General features: G+C 41.3%; 1 protein-coding gene across 2 annotated transcripts; it reads left to right on the top strand.

The window, feature by feature from the left end:
* The first annotated feature begins 1,051 nt into the window (after positions 1-1,051).
* Birc2 (baculoviral IAP repeat containing 2) lies at positions 1,052-18,048 on the top strand. Of its 2 annotated transcripts, XM_085844393.1 has the most exons (9): positions 1,080-1,139; positions 1,884-1,933; positions 2,769-4,612; positions 9,450-9,528; positions 10,790-10,838; positions 14,822-15,067; positions 16,727-16,981; positions 17,225-17,266; positions 17,345-18,048. In XM_085844393.1, exons 3-9 carry the CDS (start codon positions 3,702-3,704, stop codon positions 17,536-17,538), a joined length of 1,776 nt encoding a protein of 591 aa, XP_085700519.1. In that variant the 5' UTR covers positions 1,080-1,139; positions 1,884-1,933; positions 2,769-3,701; the 3' UTR covers positions 17,539-18,048. The 2 variants fall into 2 exon arrangements, with proteins under 2 accessions (XP_021028204.1, XP_085700519.1); XM_021172545.3 differs by lacking the exon at positions 1,884-1,933 and having other exon boundaries at positions 1,052-1,139.
* The last annotated feature ends 5,199 nt before the right edge of the window (positions 18,049-23,247 follow it).

Genomic DNA, 23,247 nt, shown 5'->3' with positions numbered 1-23,247 from the left:
CCTACAATAAAATCCTTTCTTAAACGAACAAACAAACAAACTGCAAAAACTAACCGTAACAAGTCACCCAAGCCAGGCAGGGCCGCGGGGGTGGGGTGGGGACACCAGAAAGTCCTACCCTGAATGCTAATGATTTTGCAGCTCTTTCGGTACCGGAAAGGCAGCAGAGGGTGGGGGTGGGGAGACAGAATGCTAGTGAACAATGAAGTCAAGGTTATTTTTCCAGTTCTAAACGTATTCTTCTACAATCCCATCACAGATATATAGTGCGCTTTAATCATATTCTCCCCCATTATACTGTTAACCCTCCAATGCCTTCCTCCAGACTAGTCCCCAGCCTTTTCCTTACTTTTTTATTTATGGCCTGATGCGCTTAATTTGGGTCGCCTGCAAATTTTTAAAAATAATAAGCACTTTTTAAAAATAATAATAACTTTAAAATGCATAACTACCTCCTCGCCCCAAAGGGTCTCAGGTAGCCTTGCTGTGTTAGCCACGATTGGGTTTGAATTTCTAGGATTCGAGGTCAGCGCCACCATACCGGCCGGCCAGAGGAGCCCACTTGTCAAAAATGTTAAAGCCCATCTTACAAAAAATCCAAATTATATTTAATGTACACGCACACGCGTGCATTCCGCTTTACTCAGGCGTTTCGAGGCCAGCTCACGAGCCTGAGCCGCCATACCTGTGACGCCACGTTTGCTTTAGTGCCTGTCTAGGACCCTTGCAGGGTGAGGCCGGAAAATACAGGGTTTCCGGAGCTAGGAGCCGCGGCTCACGGTTGCCGCCATTAAAGGTGCACTGCAGGTTAAAACGCATGGCATCAAAGTCCGGAACGCCCAGCGGAGGCAGTGGGGCAAGGATGGACGCTCGGGAAGGCCTAGCCTTATTCGTCCGAGTCCCAGGGGCCCGAACGTTTAGCTTCCAAATCCCGAGCACGCAGGCGCGAGCGCAGGCGCAGGCGCAGGCGCAGTCGCAGTCGCGCGCGACTGGCCCACAGCCCCACCCCTCCTCCCACGCGTTCCAACTTGCGGTGCGCGTCTGCTGACGTCACCTCAACGTCCCGCTGGCCGCAGGGGCTTTTGGGAAGGCTGCGGATCAACAATCAGGCTTCCAAGGCGCCCGAGGCTTACTCGGTGGTGAGTGCGGCTGCCTTCCTCAGGACGGGCGAGCGTGGCTCTCGGCGGCTGGGCGGGCTAGCTGACTTCTCCTTCCGCCCCGGAGGCAGTTCAGATGGCGTAGTAAAATCTCCTGTGAACTTCTCAGGGCCGCCCGACCCCCGCTCCCTGCCTAAGTCCTTGGGCTTGGACTTGTATTACAGTTTTGCTTTCTTTTGCTTTCGGTTTTTCAGTCAACCCAGGCTAGTCTCGAATTTGCAGCAATCCTCCTGCCTCCAATCCTTCTAGGTGCTGGGATTACTGGTGTGCGCCACCTCGGCTGTCTCTTCAGATTTTCAGCAGGTTTTTAAGCTTTAAGCCCGTGGCATTTATTTAATGCCTTTAAACTAAGTTGGGCGGCAGGGGGATGACGGTTGTCATATCAGTTACTTGCGCCCAGTAGTCGTGTGAGAGGTTTGTTTAACTGGGAAAGGTGTTCTCTGTTCTTGTCTCTCCAAGCTACGTGTCGCCCCCCTGCAGTGGGCGTAGAGCCGTGTGGGTTGGGTGCTTGCTGGAGTTGTAGTTAGTGTAGTTAGGCCACACGGGTAGTGGTAGCCTTGTTCAGGCCGCTGCTTTACCGGCGGTTGTCCTTTTTTGGTTTTGAGATGCTACCTGTGGTGGTGGTTAGGGAATGGTTGTCCTTCACGGATTGCGTTTATGAGCTCTTCCGGGTGCCTTTATCTTGGCTAATTTAGTCCTGGCTAGTTCAACTGTTCTGTCTGGCAGGAACATTTCATTCCGCATCGATCTTCCAAGTGGTGAGATTGAAATTGCAGGTATGCCTCGGGAATCCACAGGAAATGTTTATATTTTAATATAATAGAAAATATCGTATACATTATTTATTTTATATTGTATTATAACTTAACATATGTTTGTGTATAAATATATTTATATGTACTTATATTTGTATTATATATTTTAATTTAATGTTTTAATAGAATATAAAAGTATATATAATTTTTTTCTTGTGATTAAACTTAGGGCTCTTTACCTGCAAGGCAAGTGCTCTAACATGGAGCTATATCAGCAGCCTTACAGACTACCTTTCCACTATTTATGGTGCCTTTTGTCTCCAGTGAAGTGGATATCAAAATATCTTTAAATCAGAAACGAAAAGAGCCTGGTGGTAGTGTGGTCCTAGCACTTGGGAGGCTGAAGCAAGAGAACTCCAAAAAGTTTTAAAACCAGCTTGGGTTATATTGACTTTCTAGCCAGCCTAGTCTACAGAATAAGACCCTGTCCCTTTAAAAAAAAAAGTTCATGAAGTATAGTACATTTTTTTCTAATAGTAAATAAACAATATATAAAAGGAACATACTTGAAAATCGGGGACCAGTTTTTGACAAATGGAAATGTCCATTGTTTTCAAAGTTTTAATTTTTAAACTATACAGAGCTATGCATTTAAAGACAAGCATAACTAGTACTTTGAGAATGCTTTGCAGTGGTGTGTTTTGATTTAGACCCTTTCTAAGTAGACTGGTTGGGTGAGGAACTGCTGTAGTCAAGATGTGTTATCTAGAGTGTGTCACTTTTAGACATTACTGAATAAATTGATGATGACAATTCTGTGTAATTAGTTTTCTAAAATATTATTTTTTTCTTTTAGATTTATAGTCCTCAAGAGTCTTCATGTTCTCTTATGCTTTTCTAGCAATCGGCCCACTCATGGAAATGTGAACATTTCTATAAGAAGCTGCAGTTTGCTTTGCAGTGTGTTTTTGTGTATGATTAGTTACATAAAATACTAAGTTTTCAAAAAGAAGGCTAGTGTGACAGAAAAGCTTTGCAAAAACAGATTCTTAGTTACTGGGGTAACAAAAGAAAGCCATGTCCTGAATTGATTCATTTTTAATTATAACAGACTTAGAGTGGAATGGGCCTTAAACATGGGTGGACTTTATAAAATGCAGTCTTAAGTTTATGTACAAAATACTGTCTGTTGACCAGATGTATTAAAATGATATATACAGAATCAAGGTGGTGATATATAAGACTTAACAATGAGAGAGTAACAGTCTGTGCTTTAAGCACAGTTCCTTTACAATGAATACTGCAGTCTTAATAGAGCTGTGTTGACTTGCTGCAGTTGATGTAACCCACTTTAGAGAATACTGTATGACATTTTCTCTAAGGAAATATCAGATGCAGACTTCATTCAGTTCCTCTCATTTGATAGGAAAAGTAGTAGTTCAGATGTCATGTTTAAGTCCTTATAAGGGAAAAGAGCCTGAATATATGCCCTAGTATCTAGGCTTCATAACTAGTAAGAAGAAGTTACTTATGGGTAAATAGATCTCAGGTTACCCAGAAGAGTTCATGTGACCCCCAAAGAGTCCTAACTAGTGTCTTGGCAAGCGAGACAGATTTGTCCTGTGTGAGTGTCCAAGCAGAAGACAGTGAATCTATCCAGTTAGGTGTCTGTGGTGGAGAGCTAGTGTAACGTGGTGAGAAGCTTCATCTGGAAGTTTAAGCTGTCAGAAGTACTATTATTACTCATGGACAAAACAGTCTCCCAGAGACTCGGCCAAGGTAACGTAGAATGGAGAATAGCACAATCTTGTCAAATTGGACAAAGGAGAGCGAAGAAAAAATGAAGTTTGACTTTTCGTGTGAACTCTACAGAATGTCCACATATTCAGCTTTTCCCAGGGGGGTTCCTGTCTCAGAGAGGAGTCTGGCTCGTGCTGGCTTTTATTATACAGGTATGAATGACAAAGTCAAGTGCTTCTGCTGTGGCCTGATGTTGGATAACTGGAAACAAGGGGACAGTCCTGTTGAGAAGCACAGACAGTTCTATCCCAGCTGCAGCTTTGTACAGACTCTGCTTTCAGCCAGTCTGCAGTCTCCATCTAAGAATATGTCTCCTGTGAAAAGTAGATTTGCACATTCGTCACCTCTGGAACAAGGTGGCATTCACTCCAACCTGTGCTCTAGCCCTCTTAATTCTAGAGCAGTGGAAGACTTCTCATCAAGGATGGATCCCTGCAGCTATGCCATGAGTACAGAAGAGGCCAGATTTCTTACTTACAGTATGTGGCCTTTAAGTTTTCTGTCACCAGCAGAGCTGGCCAGAGCTGGCTTCTATTACATAGGGCCTGGAGACAGGGTGGCCTGTTTTGCCTGTGGTGGGAAGCTGAGCAACTGGGAACCAAAGGACGATGCTATGTCAGAGCACCGCAGACATTTTCCCCACTGTCCATTTCTGGAAAATACTTCAGAAACACAGAGGTTTAGTATATCAAATCTAAGTATGCAGACACACTCTGCTCGGTTGAGGACATTTCTTTACTGGCCATCTAGTGTTCCTGTTCAGCCCGAGCAGCTTGCAAGTGCTGGATTCTATTACGTGGATCGAAATGATGATGTCAAGTGCTTTTGTTGTGATGGTGGCTTGAGATGTTGGGAACCCGGAGATGACCCCTGGATAGAACACGCCAAATGGTTTCCAAGGTAATTGGTTCTTTTTGTTTGTTTTCAAATCCGGGTTTCTTGGAGTAGCCTTGGCTGTCCTGGAACTCACTCTGTAGACAAGTCTGGACTTGAACTCAGAGATCTACCTGCTTCTTCCTCCTGAGTGCTAGGATTAAAGGTCTGTACCACCACTGCCAGCCTTGATAATTGGTTCTTAAAAATGTTTATTGTGGCATGGAGGATTGAACTCAGGGCCTCATATCTGGTTGACAAGTTCTCTTGCCTACATCCCTTACCTCTTAATTTTTATTGTTTAGAATAAATTTAGGAACACAGTTGGTAGTGTATTACAATTAGAAATTTTGTATTTGAAACTGATCAGCTATGTGAACTTGGATTCATTTCTAAAATGAATGGGCTGTGTTAGGTGTTTTTATTGTGTTAAAATACACATAAAATATACTAATTTAGCCATCTAAAATGTAATCTTCTGTAGTATAAAGTATATGTGTGCTGTTTTTTAGTCATCTCCAGACTGAAACTGTATCCCATACACTTATAAGCACACCCCTGGCACCTACCCTTCTGCCTACGATATCTGAATCTCCTTTAGTTACCATAGCCACAACACATGTAAGTGGAATCATACAGTAAAGAGATCTTGGACATGTGCATGCCTTCTGTGATAATGAAGAATCATTGGACTCCTTGAGGGAATTACAGGGACTTTTAGTCATTTTTTGTATGGTACATGATGAACAGGAATTTTGATGTAACTATTTACATTGTTAAAATTATATGATGGGACAGGTAGTGCACCCATGTCAGTTTGCCTTTAATCTCACGGCTGGAGCAGAAGCATGCATTCTTTGTGAACAGAGACCAGCCTGTCTACATAGCAAGTTCAGGTCCTCTAGGATTGCATAGTGAGACCCTGTCTCAAAAACAGTTCTCATGAAGAATCATCAAAATGTTTATGTTAGGTCCAGTGTAGTGTTAACGTTCAGGAATCTGACACCACTTTGAAATTAACCTGGGTTACTGAGAACTGTCTCAAAAAACAAAACAAAGAGATAGAGTTTGATTTTTTTGTTGTTGTCCTGAAAACTGATGTATTTAATTTACTTAAAAGTATTAATTTTGGCCAGTTGTGGTGGTTTACTCTTTAATTTTAGCAGTTTGGAGGCTGAAGCAGGAGTGTTCCAAGGTCAACAATAGCTTGGGCCACATTGTGAACCCCAGACCAACTCAGCTAGTTGGCAAGACCCTGTCTGAAAAAAACAATAAGCAAAAAAATTATTGGGCAGGGAAAAAACCACGTATAAATCAGTAGTGGAGGTCAAAGAACAGCTCTCCTTCCACTGTGTGAGTTTGGGGATGGAATGCAGGTCATTAGGATTGTGGCAGGAACTTTTACATGCTGAGCTATCTTTTTTTTTTTTTTAGATATTTTCTTCATTTACATTTCAAATGCTATCCCAAAAATCCCCTATACCCCTCCCCCCGCCCTGCTCCCCTACCTACTCACTCCCACTTCTTGGCCCTGGCGTTTCCCTGTACTGGGGCATATAAAGTTTGCAAGACCAAGGGGCCTCTCTTCCCAATGATGGCCAATTAGGCCATCTTCTGATACATATGCAGCTAGAGACACGAGTTCTGGGAGTACAGATTAGTTCATATTGTTGTTCCACCTATAGGGTTGCAGACCCCTTCAGCTCCTTGGGTACTTTCTCTAGCTCCCCCATTGGGGGGTCCTGTGTTCCATCCAATAGCTGACTATGAGCATCCACTTCTGAATTTGCCAGGCACTGGCATAGCCTCACAAGAGACCATGCTGAGCTATCTTGAAAGCCCAGAGTTTAAGCCTTCTGTTAATGCAACAAATTTGGCAAGTCGTTTCAGAATCACTTGGAGTTTGGTTTTTAAGAACTTGTTTGGAAAACAAACCAACATGTTCTCCATAATATTGTGCTAGTATGAATTTAGTCTTCATTGTTGAAAAAAAAAAAAAACCAGTATAGGAAAGCATGTTGCCTCCAGTCTGCCTTGTAGTATCCAAGAATTCTCAAACATTGGTACCCTGGGGAAAACTTACAGTTGCTAATGTCTACAGTTTGGATTGAAATGTCAGTTTTAAACGATGAAATCATTTAATTGGCCTTGTATGTTATAATTTGAAGTTTGTTATATCTAAAATAGAAAAATTTAAAATTTTATTTAAATTGTTATACTTTGTAAAACAAAATTCCTCACAGTTTTAAATAGTTAACTAAGGCTGTTGATAGGTTCATTGACCAAAGCAGGCCTTTAGAGCCATGGTGGTGTCTCTTAGACTGCTGATAGAAATACTCTGTCCACCTTTGAGCCCACCTGTTTACAGCTTTCTCTGTAAACTCATCCTTCCCAGTGTGCCTCCTGTGGCTCCTCTTTCCCCGTTCCTTCTTTTTCTTTTCTTGTGTGTGATGCCTGAATTTTTTCCTTCATTTTATGTGAATTGGATTAGTGAGTCCTCCCTGGGCTGTTTGTCTTGGTTTGTTACAGAGATTAGATAGTTTCTTACAAACTCTCCTTTATTACATGCTTTGTATTTGTTAGTCCCACCGAATGACAGTGAAGGCCATTACCCAAATTCTTTAGTAAAATTAAGGAAGCTCCATTTTCTTAGGGTTATCTCCCTAAAGTGTGATTTGAAAAGGCTCTCTAGTTGGCCAGTGGTGGCGCACGCCTTTAATCCCAGCACTCAGGAGGCAGAGGCTGGCTGATTTCTGAGTTTGAGGACAGCCTGGTCTACAGAGTGAGTTCCAGGACAGCCAGGGCTACACAGAGAAACCCTGTCTCGAAATAAAAACAAAAAACCAAAAAGCTGTCTAAAGTAGGATTTGAAAAACTATCATTGAACACAAGAGAAGATAGGGTTTATATAGTTAAAATAAAACAAAACAAAATAAAACAAAAATTCCCCTTGCACAACTAGGAAGTTTTCAAGAGTTGGGGGAATTTCCAGAGGAATTTTGGTTACGTAGGAACTTGACTGAACATTTTAAAATTATTTGGAGGAACATCTTATCAGGGTCGTGTGACTCAAACTCCATAATGTGGAGAACATGTTAAATTCCAGAGACAGGTTAAAGCAGGTCAATTTGAAATTTTCAACAAAAGAAAATGAACTTGTTCTGATCTTATAACAAAATGGCTCCCATTCTTAAGATGGAGTTAGGTTGGTCTGTCAGTATTTTTGCTTCCTTAGGTTTTTAATTTTTACTTAGGTGTATGTGTCTGTCTGAATGTATTCCATGTGAGTGCAGGTACCAGAAATTCCTAGAGCTGGGAATACAAGCAGTTGAGAACCACTTCACATAGGTGTTGGAAAACAACTTGGGTACCCTGCAAGAGCAGCAAGTGCTCTTAACCACTGAGCCATCTCCACAGTGCATCTTTTTCGTTTCTTTAGCAGAGTCTTTTGAAGAGCAGATGTCTGTAATTGTGATGAACTGTTTTATCTTTTATAGATTATGGTTTTGGTCCTTATATATAAGAATTCTGTCTTTGAATATTAAATCCTGTGCTTCAGAATGCTAGGCAGAGGCTCTACTACCAGGCTCCTTTGCTTTGTTTTCAATTTTTTTTTTTTTTACCTTATTTAATTATGTATGTGTGTGAGTTATTGCTGTGATGAAACACATGGCCAAAGCAACTTAGGCCAAAGCAAATGAATAAGGATTTTTTTGGCTCATGCTTCCACTTCACAGTTCATCCTAAAAATTCACGTAGGAACTCAAAGCAGGTTGGGACATGGAAGCAAGAGCTGATACAGAAGCCGTGAGGAGTGCTACTTACTGGCTTGCTCCCATGGCTTGCTTAACCTGCTTTCTTAGAGAACTTAGGATCGCTGGCTCAGGGGTTTCCCCACTCATATGGGCTGGGGCTTCCTTCACCAGTCTCTAATGATAAAAAATGTTTTATAGCTGGATCTTATGGAGGCATTTTTCAATTGAGGTTTCCTCCTCTCAGATGACTTTAGCTTATGTCAAGTTGACATACAACTCCATCACAGTATGTGACTGCATGTGAGAATGTGCGCAGGAGTGTAGGTGCCCAAGAAGGCCAGAAGCATTGGCCTCCCTGGAGCTAGAGGTTCAGAAGGTTGTTGGGTGCTGGGAATTGATCTCTGCTCCTCTCTTAAGAGCAGCAACTGCTCTTGAGCACTGAGCTCCCTCTCCAGCCTTCTTGTCTAGATAGAACATTCTGACATAGGGACTTTACTTGCATCCTTAGTTTATTTTTTGTATGTAGCATAGGGCAAGGGTTTGTGCTTTAAAAAGGATTTGCATGTTGAATACAGTTGCTTAGTGTTTTTTCAAAAGGGAGTAGAATGGAAATGGATGTTCTGTGAACTTCCTCCAAGAAGTCTTAGTAGGTTAAATATTTGAGAAACACGCTGCAAAAGGTGGAGGGAGTATGTGGTGTATTGTACTTCAAGATAGGAGAGTGAACTCTGGGGCAGGATTGCATATTACTGTGTTATGAAATGTTAATAGATAAGGACTAATAGGTTTTGAAATCGCCTTAAGCATGAAAAAGACAATGTCTATAACATTGTGTTTCACATGCCAACTTGTACCCCTTTCTAAGTGCAGACTTTTTCCCTTTTTTCTTGTATAAGTGGAATGAAACAGAAAAAAATAATAGAATACACCAGCACAATGAGAATGTAGTGTGTGACAGTTGGTTTCTGTTATACTAAATGTCTACTGGGTTGTGATATAAACAGGGTTTTATGGGTTATAATGAAGATGATTTGAAAGTCACTCCTATAGAATAATCAGTTTATTTTTGACATGAAGTACTTAAAAATAGTTTTTGTTTCACATTTTAGGTGTGAGTTCTTGATACGGATGAAGGGTCAGGAGTTTGTTGATGAGATTCAAGCTAGATATCCTCATCTTCTTGAGCAGGTAAACTGATTTTAATATTTACATGAAAGCTGGGGAGATGGCTCATTTGATAAAGTTCTTACTATGAAATATGATGCCCTGAACTGAGATCCCAGCACCACATACAAAGCTGGTGTGGGAGCATGCATCAGTAACCCCAGGATGTTGGAAACAGGTGAACCCCTGGAGGTCACTGGCCAGATAATTCAGTGAGTTCCAGGTTAAATGAAGCAGAGACCTTGTCTTTAAAACACACCTGGGTTTACCTTTGTCCTCCACATGTGTGTGAGCACATAGATGCACACACCTATGTGGCAGGTTCTTATACTGTACATATACAGACAAAAATACAGCATTGAACTATACTCTGAAGTAATAATTACAGAAATCTTAGAAGTGACATTTTTATTTCATTTACATAATTTTAAGGCAAAATTGAAGTTTATTAAATTTTTATAGCATTTTAAGCACTGTAGTTAAGAAAAAAAGTACTTAGAAAGATCTGCCTAGTTTTGGTATGTGCTTAGAAGAGCTGGCGTTCAAGTTACATGGCCTGTAGCCACAGTAACGGCATTCTTGACAGTTTTGTTGCTAGCTTGCTGTTCAGGGTTCTTTATAAATGTTGTTTTTTACTTTTGCTTTTTTGAAAAATCTTATATCCTGCTACTGTACAGAGGTTTTTGTTTGTTTGCTTTGTCTTTAAATGGGGCTAGAGAGGTATCGTCAATGCCTCTTTAGTCTCTTCTAGAAAAAAAACCAAAAACTTGTTAAGAGTTAAAGCCTTTGAAGAGTTACTCGTGAAATACCACTTTCCAAATGGAATGAGGTGGCACTATTGTAGCTTCCTGGTCTCTAAAATAGAAGCCACACTGGAGTTTTAACTTGGATGTAGATAAACGTGTAAGCATAACTGTATGATAATCATGATGAAGCAAAACAAAGTAAAGTATATGTGTGTTTATTTTAGAGTTTTGGGACAGGGTTTCTTGTATCTGAGGGTTGCCTTGAACTCCTGGTCTTCTTGCCTCAGACTCCTAAGTGTTGAAATTACAGGAGTGTGCTAGCATACCTGGAGTTTCCAAAAGGATGCGTCCCTTTACATAAATGTCTGTTTGCTTGGCTGTGGTGGCTCACTCCAGTAATCCCGATACTTGGAAAGTTGAGGCAGGAAGATTTCCATGAGTGCTAGGCCAGCGTCAGCAACAGAGTGAGATCCCCAACTGTGCTGTTTAGAATGTTAGAGATTTCTGATTTAGCTGTCAAGTGTTCTCTTATTTCATAGCTGTTGTCCACTTCAGACACCCCAGGAGAAGAAAATGCTGACCCTACAGGTAAGTAAGAATAATTCAAATACAACTATGAATTTTTGTAAGAATGCTAAGAGTAAAAGTATATTAGAGAAAAGGGTGGTAGCACTTTTGAAGTCAAACGGGCAACTTTGGGATGTTAACTAGAAAATGTATGCTTTTACTGAGATTCCTGACATGTATGATACTATTATTATATAAAGAGCTGACATATGAGCATATGAAGTGACGAGACACATGCAGAAAACAAACAGCTTGAAGCATACCAAATGAAAGCTTTACCTCCAGTGAGGAGACGGTCACTGTGCCTAGAATGTGTTAGAAGAGGCTAGTCTGCAGGTGGTGCTGGAGATAAAATAGTGACTGGGTGCAGGGGGCTCTGTATGAGAGCTGAGTTTAACCAGCTCTCAGTAGTTACATGTGTGTGATCTACATGTGTTGTGGTTAAATAACTGTCAGTGTATGTGCTGGTCATATCAGAAGGGGAGTGCTGGATTCGCTTCACCATTTGAAGAGAGGCATTGGCAGCTTTGCAGCTGGTACAGAGAAACATGACCAAGATATTTAAAAGTCATAGAAACCTTGACTACATAGTAGATAGGGGCTTAGTCATGGAAACTATGCTCCGGGGGGTAAGGCACTGGGGTCATGTGTGAGAGGAAGGAGGACCTCAGTATGTGGTAACTGCCTGTGTAAGGAACTGGACAGGGTGAAGTAGTAGATAGCTGCTCTTAGTCAATGTTTATGTAGGCTGGAACCCAGAGCACTCTGTGCCACGCTGCATCATGCTATACATCTTGCTTTTGTTTTCCTTATAAAATCTCTTTGCCCATCTTCATAATGATTGTTGCACATTTTTTCTTTATAGATTGCTGCTTTTAATTTATAAAATTATTTTAAAAGGAATATATGGAGATTGTGCGTGTATGGTGTATATCTAGATGTGTGTCACAGTACACGTGTAGAGATCAGAAGACAACTTCAGGAATCAGTTTTCTCTTGGGTTCTGGGGATCAAATTCTGACTTGCCTGGGAAGTGCTTTTGCACTTCTTTCCCCATTCATATGACAGCACAGAAAAAGTAGGAGAGTGAAGAGAACTTCTTTCTCTTAGAACCACTTGACTCTGTTCCTCTTTCTTCCCTTCTCAGTTTTTCCCCTCCTTTCTTTTCTTCATTCATTTTTCATACAAGGTCTTATAATATGCCCCTGGCTGGCTTTGAACTTTGGATCCTCTGGCCTAAGGCTCTGAGCACTGTATCAGAGCACTGTATCACCTCACCTGGCCTTGTCCACTCGATTATGTCACCTCCTGCTAATCTGTAAATGTTGCTTTGATAATGACAAGAGTCACTGGAAACTGCTGGAGTAAATCCTTCTGGGCACATCCTTAGCTGGCCCTGACCTTGGGATGCTCCTGCTCCTCTGCCACAGGGCAGGGATGACAGAAGCACACTGCTGCACACTGAGCTTTTGTTCTCTACACACCAGCTTTGGGTGGCTTCCCTGACACCACTCTTTTAGGTGTTTTTCCAGTTTGTTAGGATGATTTTGAACAGTTTCCGCTGCTAGTTCCCTTTTCATATTTCTAAGTGGTAGACTACTAAACGAAGTGTACTTCATTATGTTCAGGTCAGATGCAGTCCAGGCTGGAATGTTCAATTACCTGCGTAAATCTTAGAGGTGCTTCCAGTTTTGGCTACAATAGCTGTCTCAGTAAATATGTCAAAGCACTAGGTTTCCTCTGATTTCATTCTTCAGATGTTCTTCTCTGACCTTCCCCAGCTCAGTTCCTAACACCCAGTTAAAGAACCAACTGGGCTATCTCCTGAGAAATCTGCTCTGCCTTCACAGCATGTCCTGATACTGTCTCTTAGTCCATGCTACCCTGGTCTATCTTGTAGACCAGTTGTTCCTGATCCCAGGTTCCTGATCCCAAATCCATCTGTGCAGTATCACCTTTGGAATAGCTCTCTGCTTAAGTTCCTCCTACAATATTCTGGCAAACTTAGGGTGCTGTGGACACTCCTTACAAAGCTGTATATACCATGATTACTGTCCCTGCCGTCTGCTACCATCTTTATTTCTTGACTGTGTTAAGCTTGACTGTGTTAAGCTAAAAGGCTAGTCTTGCTGTTCTCTTTCACATGTTCCTGTTGCTTACTTTGTCATTTCAGTTTTAGGGTTTTATTTTTAATTGTTACTTTCTGGATGAGGTGTTGAGGATTAACATATTTTTGACCACAGTTGCTCTCTACACACTTTTGTGTGTTTATTGTATCAGTTTCCAGTGGATGGCAGTAAAGTATCTTGGAAAAGTACAGCTGTAATGTCACAGAAGCACAGTATGAGCTTGCACTGACCCTGTTAGCAGAAAATGCTTCCATACGTGTCCCTATAGCCTCCCATTTCCTGCATTTGTCACCTCATATTTTCATCTTTATAACCTTCATTCAGAATAACAGTAGTTTTGCTTATTTGTGTTTTTATTACATCTTTATGCTGCCCATCCTTGTTTTCTCTGCCTCACTTATATACCTGTTTAGACATTATTCATCATTCAAGTCTGATACATATCCATTGGTGTAACTCCAACCCAAGTGCTTCATGTGTGCTAGACCCCACACCCACACCTCATCTTTTTTAGTGGGTAGGGAATAGATGTATGCATGCTTGCTAGAGTGGAAGACAAGCCCTCCACCTAGGCCACACCCCCATTTTAAAATTCAATGTATTTTAAGCATTCTGCCAAGGTTGTACCCCCATCTTAACCTTATTTCCTACTGTTTGTTTGTTTTTGAAGTGGTAGCTTATTTAAATCTTGCTTATGAGTGTCAGGAAAGCTTTGTGCTGTCACATGTCCAGTTCCTACCGAGCTTTACATTTGCCCTCCTTTCCTGCTGGAAGGTAATTTCTCATATCTATATTTTTGTGGTATGTATATTAAACTCTTTTGGGGAGATACTTTAAAATTTTTTCATGTTTGTGTGTGTGTGTATGTACATGGGAGAGAGACACACACACAGATACAAAGACATGGAGACACAATTATTTTAGGAGTCAGTCCTTTCCTGTGGGTTTCAGGAATTAAATTTGGGTGGACTTGTGCAGCAAACACTTAGCCATGAGCCATCTTACCTACCTGAATTTTGAGGAAAAACTATAGTGTATGTGTGGGTGCACACACTACAATGTGTGGATAGAGGTTAAGAGTGCACCTTTGGGCACTGGACAGATGCTCAGCAGTGTTTTCTTTTTCTTTTTTTTTTTTTTTTTTTGGTTTTTTAAGACAGGGTTTCTCTGTGTAGCCCTGGCTATCCTGGAACTCACTCTGTAGACCAGGCTGGCCTCGAACTCAGAAATCTGCCTGCTTCTGCCTCCCAAGTGCTGGGATTAAAGGTGTATGCCACCACGCCCGGCTAGATGCTCAGCAGTTTTGAGTACTGGGTGCTCTTCCAGAGGGCCTAGGTTCAATGCCCAACACCTACAACGGCAGCTCACAACTGTCTGTGGCTCCAGTTCTAGGGGAGCCGACACCTTCATACAGACACATGTAGCCAAAACACCAGTGCCATAATAGCAAATAAACTAATTTTTTTTTAAAAAGAGGACAACTTTATGAATTATTTCTCCCCCACCCCCCATGGATTCTGTGAATTGAACTTAGGCTGTCAGGCTTGGCAGTAAGTACCTTTACCACTGAGCCATCCCAACAATACTGTTGGAGTTTTTGTTGTTGTTGTTTTTTTTTTTTTTGTTTTTTAACAATCAGACTCCTAAGCGAATTGCCAAGAGATTTTTATTTTAAGTTTATATCTAGGATGTATATACTGTAGGTAGTAATTTTTAGATGCATAGTACACTATTCAAAGTTCAAATTGTATTGAAGTTAATTTAATTGATGCATATGATATGTCTCCCTTACCAGGATATGAAAAATAAAGGTGCCACAGGCATTACTTTCCATAGTTTAAATTTGTGGAGTTTAATATTAACAAATTTTTTTAGAGACAATTGTGCGTTTTGGCCCTGGAGAAAGTTCGGAAGACGTCGTCATGATGAGCACGCCTGTGGTTAAAGCAGCCTTGGAAATGGGCTTTAGTAGGAGCCTGGTGAGACAGACGGTTCAGCGTCAGATCCTGGCCACTGGTGAGAACTACAGGACCGTCAATGATATTGTTTCAGTACTTTTGAATGCTGAAGATGAAAGAAGAGAAGAGGAGAAGGAAAGACAGACTGAAGAGATGGCATCAGGTATCCACGTTGGTGGTCACGGGTTTTCAATAACGTGTTGCATGCAGTATCATTCACACCCGTAAATGGCTGCTAAGACCCTCTGCCCCTGGGCATTTCTAAACTATCTCTTTTTGCCAAGCTCAGGCTAACTTCAGATTCAGTCTGTAGCTAGTGCTGTACTAGAACTCCCCTGAGGTTCCTGCCCCCACCTCCAAAGTGCTGGGGTTACACATATATGCCACCATACACAGATTTACCATAAACTATTTTTGAGGTCTATTTCATTTCTTTATACATAGCTAAAACAGAAAAAAACCATGACTTAAGGGACTGGAGGTCATCTCAGTGGTTAAGAGCTTTGGCTGCTCTTGTAAAGGACCTGAGTTTGGTTCCTATTGCCTAAGTAGAGTCCAGTGTCTCACAACCACCTATTACTCTAGTTCCTGAAGATCTGACCCCCCTCTTAAGACCCCACCAAGGGGGGAAAATATTAAAAAAGAGATAGGACTAGTTTACTACAACCTTATTATATGACCGTATCACAAAATGTTTAAAATTCTAACTTCTGGATTGAAACAGACTTATGTTCAATTCTGGCTTCTGAAATGAGGTAATTCTTATGAATAAGCTGGATTCATTTTTACAAACTATAAATTTAGATTTATAAAAGGATAAAGCTGGCTATGTGCTATGTGTGAGGCATTGTACAACATGGTTTATGTGCATTTTGTTTAACTCTTTGAGAGGAAGATGCTATTATTCATATTTCAGATCAGGAAACTGATAGCAGGGGGACACATGGCTATTAAGTGGCTAGACTTGCCTGGGAGCCAGGCAGAGTCCATCGTGACATGTAGCTTACACTCTTGAGTGCTGTAGTTCTGTAGAATGCATGGAGTCTCAGAAGGAATATTGCTCTAGGCTGAAGATGTAGCTTGATTGATGGGTCTTTGGTTGGCATTCTCAAACCTTGAGTTCCATCATTAGCCCTATGTAAACTGGGCATAGTGGTTTATGTCTGTAATCCTAGCACTTGGAATGGAGGTAGAGTCAGGATCAGGGCTATCCCAGTGACATGTAGTTTACACTCTTGAGTGCTGTAGTTCTGTAGAATGAATGGAGTCTCAGAAGGAATATTGCTCTAGGCTGAAGATGTAGCTTGATTGATGGGTCTTTGGTTGGCATTCTCAAACCTTGAGTTCCATCATTAGCCCTATGTAAATTGGGCATAGTGGTTTATGTCTGTAATCCTAGCACTTGGAATGGAGGTAGAGTCAGGATCAGGGCTATCCCAGTGGATACATGAGGAACCTGAATACATGAGGTCCTGTCCCAATAAATAACAAACAAAAAAATCTCAACTAGTTTAGGATTCTGGGGAAAGAGAAAAAGAGGACACACGTTTTACTACTCTAAAGTTTTCTGCTTGTTCTCAACAATTTGAAGGCAAGTGTCTGAGTGTATCATTGTGTAGACTTGAGAATGTTTGTATTTGCTGTGTGATACATCTGAGTTTAATCTGGAAGATTAACCTGACAGCACTGATGTGCAGTCAAGTCATTTTGAAGAAGCCCTTTAAGCTCAGCTTAAGCTAATTTGTGTGTAGGGTTGGTTGGGTGTAAGTTGGGGACATTTGAAATTTAATGGAACTTTTTTCTTGCTTGTTTTTAAATGAAGGTGACTTGTCGCTGATTCGGAAGAATAGGATGGCCCTCTTTCAACAGTTGACACATGTCCTTCCTATCCTGGATAATCTTCTTGAGGCCAGTGTAATTACAAAACAGGAACGTGATATTATTAGACAGAAAACACAGATACCCTTACAAGCAAGAGAGCTTATTGATACTGTTTTAGTCAAGGGAAATGCTGCAGCCAACATCTTCAAAAACTCTCTGAAGGAAATTGACTCCACATTATATGAAAGCTTATTTGGTGAGTTTGTTGAGAAAATGATTGAGATACCTATCGGGTTTTAGTCATCTCTCTGTCCGGCAAGCAGAATAAATTAGTTTTAAAAACTGTAATATTTACATTTTACCTATTTTAAAAAAAACGGATGTATTTTATTGTCTAGGTAGTATTCTTTGTAATATATAGAAAAAAAATCTAAAATTAGTAGGTTAAAAAAGTTTTGTATTGATAGAGTAATGCTTTTTGTATGCTTTCTTTTTTCAGTGGAAAAGAATATGAAGTATATTCCAACAGAAGACGTTTCCGGTAAAATAGAGCTAGTGCTTCAACACATTTCCGTTACTTTTTAGAAGCTGATTTTCACTAATGTTCTTTTGTTCTCAGGCTTGTCATTGGAAGAACAGTTGCGGAGATTACAAGAAGAACGAACTTGCAAAGTGTGTATGGACAGAGAGGTTTCTATTGTGTTCATTCCTTGTGGTCATCTAGTAGTCTGCCAGGAATGTGCCCCTTCTCTAAGGAAGTGCCCCATCTGCAGGGGGACAATCAAGGGGACTGTGCGCACATTTCTCTCATGAGTGAAGAATGGTCTGAAAGTACTGTTGGACATCAGACGCTGTCTGAACAAAGAATGAACTACCCTTCAGCAGGACAGTCTCCTCTCTTTCAAGATTAGTAATCTTGCTTCATGAAGGGTAGTATTGTACATTTAAGCTTAGTCTGCTGCAAGGGAAGGTCTGTGCTGTTGAGCTACAGGAGTGTGTCTGTTCCAGAGCAGGAGTCGGGATGCTTGCTGTATGTCCTTCAGGACTTCTTGGATTTGGAATTTGTGAAAGCTTTGGATGCAGGTGATGTGGAGCTCAGAAATCCTGAAGCCAGTGGCTCTGGTACTCAGCAGTTAGGGTACCCTGTGCTTCTTGGTGCTTTTCCTTTCTGGAAAATACGGATTTTTCTGTTACTGGTAAATATTTTCTGTTTGTGAGAAACATATTAAAGTGTTTCTTTTAAAGGCTTGCAATTGTAGTGTGTGCAGGGATGTATGCAGGCAAAACACTGTGTATATAATAAATAAATCTTTTTAAAAAGTGTTTCTGATGTGATTCATGAGACTTCCTTTAGATAATCAGCTATGTATGCTTTGTAAGTAAAGTATTGGGTGAAGACTTCGTCAGTATCAAAAAATTGAGATAAATCTACATGAAAATTTACAAGAAATAGTTCACGTGCCTGGTGTGTAGGTGTTTGTTAGGATTGGAGGTTAGGAACCAGACAGTGATAAGTACCTTTGTATATATGTATGTATATATGACCTGTTCCAGATGTAGGTCTGATAGGCTTGTGAAGATTTGAAGTGTATTTTTTTTTAAAAGCAGGTCGTGATGTTACATGCACACCTTCAATCTCAGCAGAGACAAGTGGATCTCTTGTGCTGGTTGGTTTTTGACAACACAAATTTAAACATGTCTTAGAAGATGGAATCTTGAGAAAGTATATAAGATGGCTTGTAGGCATGTCTGGGAGCATTTTCTTTAATGATTCATGTTGGAGGGAGGGTCTAGCCCATTGAAGGTGGTGCTACCCCTGGACAGGTGGTCCAAGATGGTACAAGAAAACAGGCCAAATAAGCCATGGGAACAAGTCAGTAAACACACCTCCACGGCCTCTACCTCTTGCCTGCAGGTCCTGCACTGACTTCCTTCAGTGATGGAGTATGATCTAAGAGTTGTCAGCTGAAACTAACCCTTTCCTCCCCAAGTTGCATTTGGTTATGGTGTTTTATCATAGCAATAGAAACCAAGAGAGCAAAGATGGGCTATTCTGCGCAGTAAGTTCCACCAGAGCAGCCAGTGTTAGATAATGAGACTAAATAAAATAAGTAAATAAATAGAACAAACCCCTTAGTATTAATGTTCTCTAGCGTAATAGAACTTATAGAATGAGACTCTCTGTGTCTAGAAGAGGGAATGACTTACAGGCTGCGGTCCAGCTAATCCAACAATGGCTGGCTGTGAATGGAAAGTCCAAGAATCCAGTAAATGCTCAGTTCATGAGGCTGGATGTCTCCTCTGTTCTTCAGTAGATATGGGAATCCTGAAGAAGTAGGCTCTAATGCTAGTGAAGGACTGGACTTGCTAGCAAGTGGAGAACAAACAGGCAAAGAACAAAAGCTTCCTTCTTTCATGTCCTTATATAGGCTTCCAGCAGAAGGTGCACCTCACATTAGAGGTAGATTTTCCCAGCTCAAAGGATCTGGATTAAAGATGTGCTTTCCTGCCTGAAAGATGGGAGATTAGAAATAGATCTTCCCAGTTCAAACTAAGCAGAAATCCTTCACACATGTGTCCTTTGATTTGGGGTTTTAGTTAAATCTGGATGTAGTCAAGTTGACACAAGGTTGAGATATTTTTTAAAAAAAGATTTTTCTATTTATTTGCTTCTGTCAGTATACATATGTGCAATGTCCACAGAGTGTTGAAACACTTGGCCCTTGGCACTGACGTGATAAGCTCTGGTCCTCTTTAAAAACAGCAAACTCTTATTCATTCATTCATTCATTCATTCATTCATTCATTCATTTCATGTATGTGAGTACACTGTCACTGTCTTCAGACACACCAGAAGATGGCATCAGATCCTCATTACAGATGGTTGTGAGCCATCATGTGGTTGCTAGGAATTGAACTCAGGACTTCTGGAAGAGCAGACAACAAACTCTTAATCCCTGAGCTGTCTCTCCAGATCTGTGAGGATACACCTTTGTGACCAGTCTGTGGAGCTCTGCTGTGCCTGTTGATGTGCTTCAGAGCACAACAGTTCTAGTCACTCAGCAACTGCGCAGTAAGAACTGGCCATGGTTTTAAAACATAACCTGGTTAAAAAAGGAGGATCCTTGCAGAGTTCTATCAGACCTTCAAAGAAGAACTAATCCAACTCTTAAACTATTCTCCAAAATATAAACAGAAGGTACTCTACCCAATTCATTCTATGAAGCCACAATTACTCTGATACCTAAACCACACAGATCCAACAAAGAAAGAACTTCAGAACAATTTCCCTTATGAATATTGATGCAAAAATACTCAATAAAATCCTTGCAAACCGAATCCAAGAAAAAAGGCAGGATCCTCAGAACAAAGAACCTTGGGTGTGTGTGTGTGTTTGTGTGTGTGTGTGTTTGTGAGAGAAAGGGAGAGGGGGGAGCGGGGGAGAGAGAACGTGCAAGCATGTATGTGAAGGTCAGAAGTCAGCTTTGTAGATTCAGTTCTTTCACCTTTACATAACTGCTTTTTAAGAATGTGAGAAAATTTAAGAGAGTCGTACTTTATATTTTAGCAGTGCTTTATGTCTTGCTTAAACTACAGCTGTGTTCTTACCTGCTTGTACGTGATTGTTATGATGTGTTTAGTGGCACATGTTTGGAAAAGGAAGACTGTTAGTTATTGGTGGGATTCCTTATGTTCTGACAAGTGGCAGGGGTTGGTTGTTTTTTGGTTTGGTTTGGTTTTGGGTTTGTTTTATTTGGCTTTGTTTGTTTGTTTTTAAACAGGGTCTCTCTGTAACAAGCCCTGTTTGTCCGTTGTAGACAAGGCTGCTTCTGCCTCCCGAGTCTTGGGATTAAAGGCATTTACCACCATGCCACCATGCCTGGCCAAGTGGCAGTTTCTTAAGAGTAGTTGTGTGTGTGTGTGCGGGTGGACATTTGAACCTCTTCGGGAAGGGAAAATATAATAGATATCAGGGGTGAAGGAGGAGAGGGTAGGAGATGGGAACAGGAGGGATCAGGTGTGAGGAGGATGGAGAGAGTAGTGGGAGAGATAACTGAAATTGGGGGGTATCTTAGGAAAGAGAAACCTAGTGCAATGGGAATTCAGGAATCGCTGAGAGTGGCCCTAGTTAAGACCCTTAGCAATGGGGGATATAGAGCCAGAACTGACCATTTCCTTGTAACCAAGCAATACATCCAGTGGAAGGATTGCGATAATGACTCAACCATAAAACCTTTGACCTACAATTTGTCCTTCCTACAAGATGTGCAGGGGTAAAGATGGAGTAGAGCTCGAGGGAGTGGCCAACCAAGAATTGATCCAACCTGAAACCCATGCCACAAGAAGTACTCGACCTTTCACACTACCTGAATAGCCAGAACCCAGAGGCTGATAGCCCAGAGATCTAGGATAGAACCATACACAACTGTCCCCACCCCCAAAGTCAATGAAATGATATGTAATGATGTTCTATTATACTCATAGATTGATACCTAACCATGTCAGCAGACTTTGCCAAGCAACTGATGGAGACACATGCAGACCCCTACAGCCAAACATGAGCCAGAGCTCAGGGAATCCTGTAGAAAGAGGAGAAAAGATTGTAGGAACCAGAGGGGTAAGGACACCACAAGAAAATCTGGTGTCATGGGGGCTCAGAGACTAAAACCAGCAACCTGGGAACCTCCACGGGGCTGACTTAAGCCCACCACATCTAAGCTGTGGTTATAGCTTGGTCCTCGTGTGACTCCTAACGTGGGAGCAAGGCCTGTCTCTGCCTGTATGGCCTCCTTTTGGGACTCTTTTCCTCCTACTGGGCTGTCTCATCCAGTCTTAATATGAGGGGAGGTGCCTTGTCTTACAGCAAGTTGATATGACCTATTTAGGAGGCCTGCCTTTTTTTTTAATGCTAATTTTTATTAGATATTTTCTTCATTTACATTTCAAATGTTATCCCCTTTCCTAGTTTTCTCTCTGAAAGTCCCCTATACCCTCCCCATGCCCTGCTCCCCAACTTACCCACTCCTGCTTCCTGGCCCTGGCATTCCCCTGTATTGGGGTATATAATGTTCATAAGACCAAGGGACTCTCCTCTCATTGATGGCCAACTAGGCCATCCTCTGCTACATATGCAACGAGAGATATGAGCTCTGGGGGGGGGGGTACTGTTAGATCATATTGCTGTTCCTCCTATAGGGTTGCAGACCCCTTTAGCTCCTTGGGTACTTTCTCTAGCTCCTTCTTTGGGGGCCCTGTGTTCCATCCAATAGATAACTGTAAGCATTCACTTCTGTATTTGCCAGGCACTGGTATAACCTCACAAGAGACAGCTATATCAGAGTCCTATCAGCAAAATCTTGCTGGAATATACAATAGTGTCTGGGTTTGATGGTAGTTAATGGGATGGATCCCCAGGTGGGGCAGTCTCTGGACGGTTCTTCCTTCTGTCTTAGCTCCAGACTTTGTCTCTGTAACTCCTTCCATGGGTTTTTGGTTCCCCATTCTGAGGAGGAACAAAATATCCACACGTCCTTCCTCTTGAGTTTCATGTGTTTTGCAAATTGTATCTTGGGTATTCAAAGTTTCTGGGCTAATATCCACTTATCAGAGAGTGCATATCATGTGTGTTCTTTTGTGATTGGGTTACCTCACTCAGGATGATATCCTCCAGATCCATCCATTTGCCTAAGAATTTCATTAATTCATTATTTTTAATAGCTGAGTAGTACTCCATTGTAAATGTACCACGTTTTCTGCATCCATTCCTCTGTTGAGGGACATCTGAGTTCTTTCCAGCTTCTGGCTCTTATAAATAAAGCTGCTATGAACATAGTGGAACATGTGTCCTTATTACAAGTTGGAACATCTTCTGGGTATATGCCCAGGAGAGGTATTGCTGGATCTTCTAGTAGTACTATGTCCAATTTTCTGAGGAACCACCAGACTGATTTCCAGAGTGGTTGTATCAGCTTGCAATCCCACCAACAATGGAGGAGTGTTCTTCTTCCTCCACATCCTCGCCAGCATCTGCTGTCACCTGAATTTTTGATCTTAGCTATTCTGACTGGTGTGAAGGAGAATCTCAGGGTTGTTTTGATTTGATGATTAAGGATGTTGAACATTTTTTTCAGGTGCTTCTCAGCCATTAGGTATTCCTCAGTTGAAAATTCTTTGTTTAGCTCTCTACCCCATTTTTAAAAATAGGGTAACTTAATTTTCTGGAGTCCAGCTCCTTGAATTCTTTGTATATATTGGATATTAGTCACTATCAGATTTAGGATTGGTAAAGATCCTTTCCCAATCTGTTGGTGGCCTTTTTGTCTTATTGACTGTGTCTTTTGCCTTACAGAAGCTTTGCAATTTTATGAGGTCGCATTTGTCGATTCTTGACCTTACAGCACAAGTCATTGCTGTTCTGTTCAGGAATTTTTCTCCTGTGCCCATATCTTTGAGGCTTTTCCCCATTTTCTCCTCTATAAGTTTCAGTGCCTCTGGTTTTATGTGGAGTTCCTTGACCCACTT

This window comes from Mus caroli, unplaced genomic scaffold, assembly GCF_978045245.1.
Source record: "Mus caroli unplaced genomic scaffold, Mus_caroli_1 scaffold_11, whole genome shotgun sequence".
NCBI classification, from domain to species: domain Eukaryota; kingdom Metazoa; phylum Chordata; class Mammalia; order Rodentia; family Muridae; genus Mus; species Mus caroli.
The sequence above is the reverse complement of the archived record's forward strand: the minus strand, read 5'-3'. Positions and strand labels throughout refer to the sequence as shown.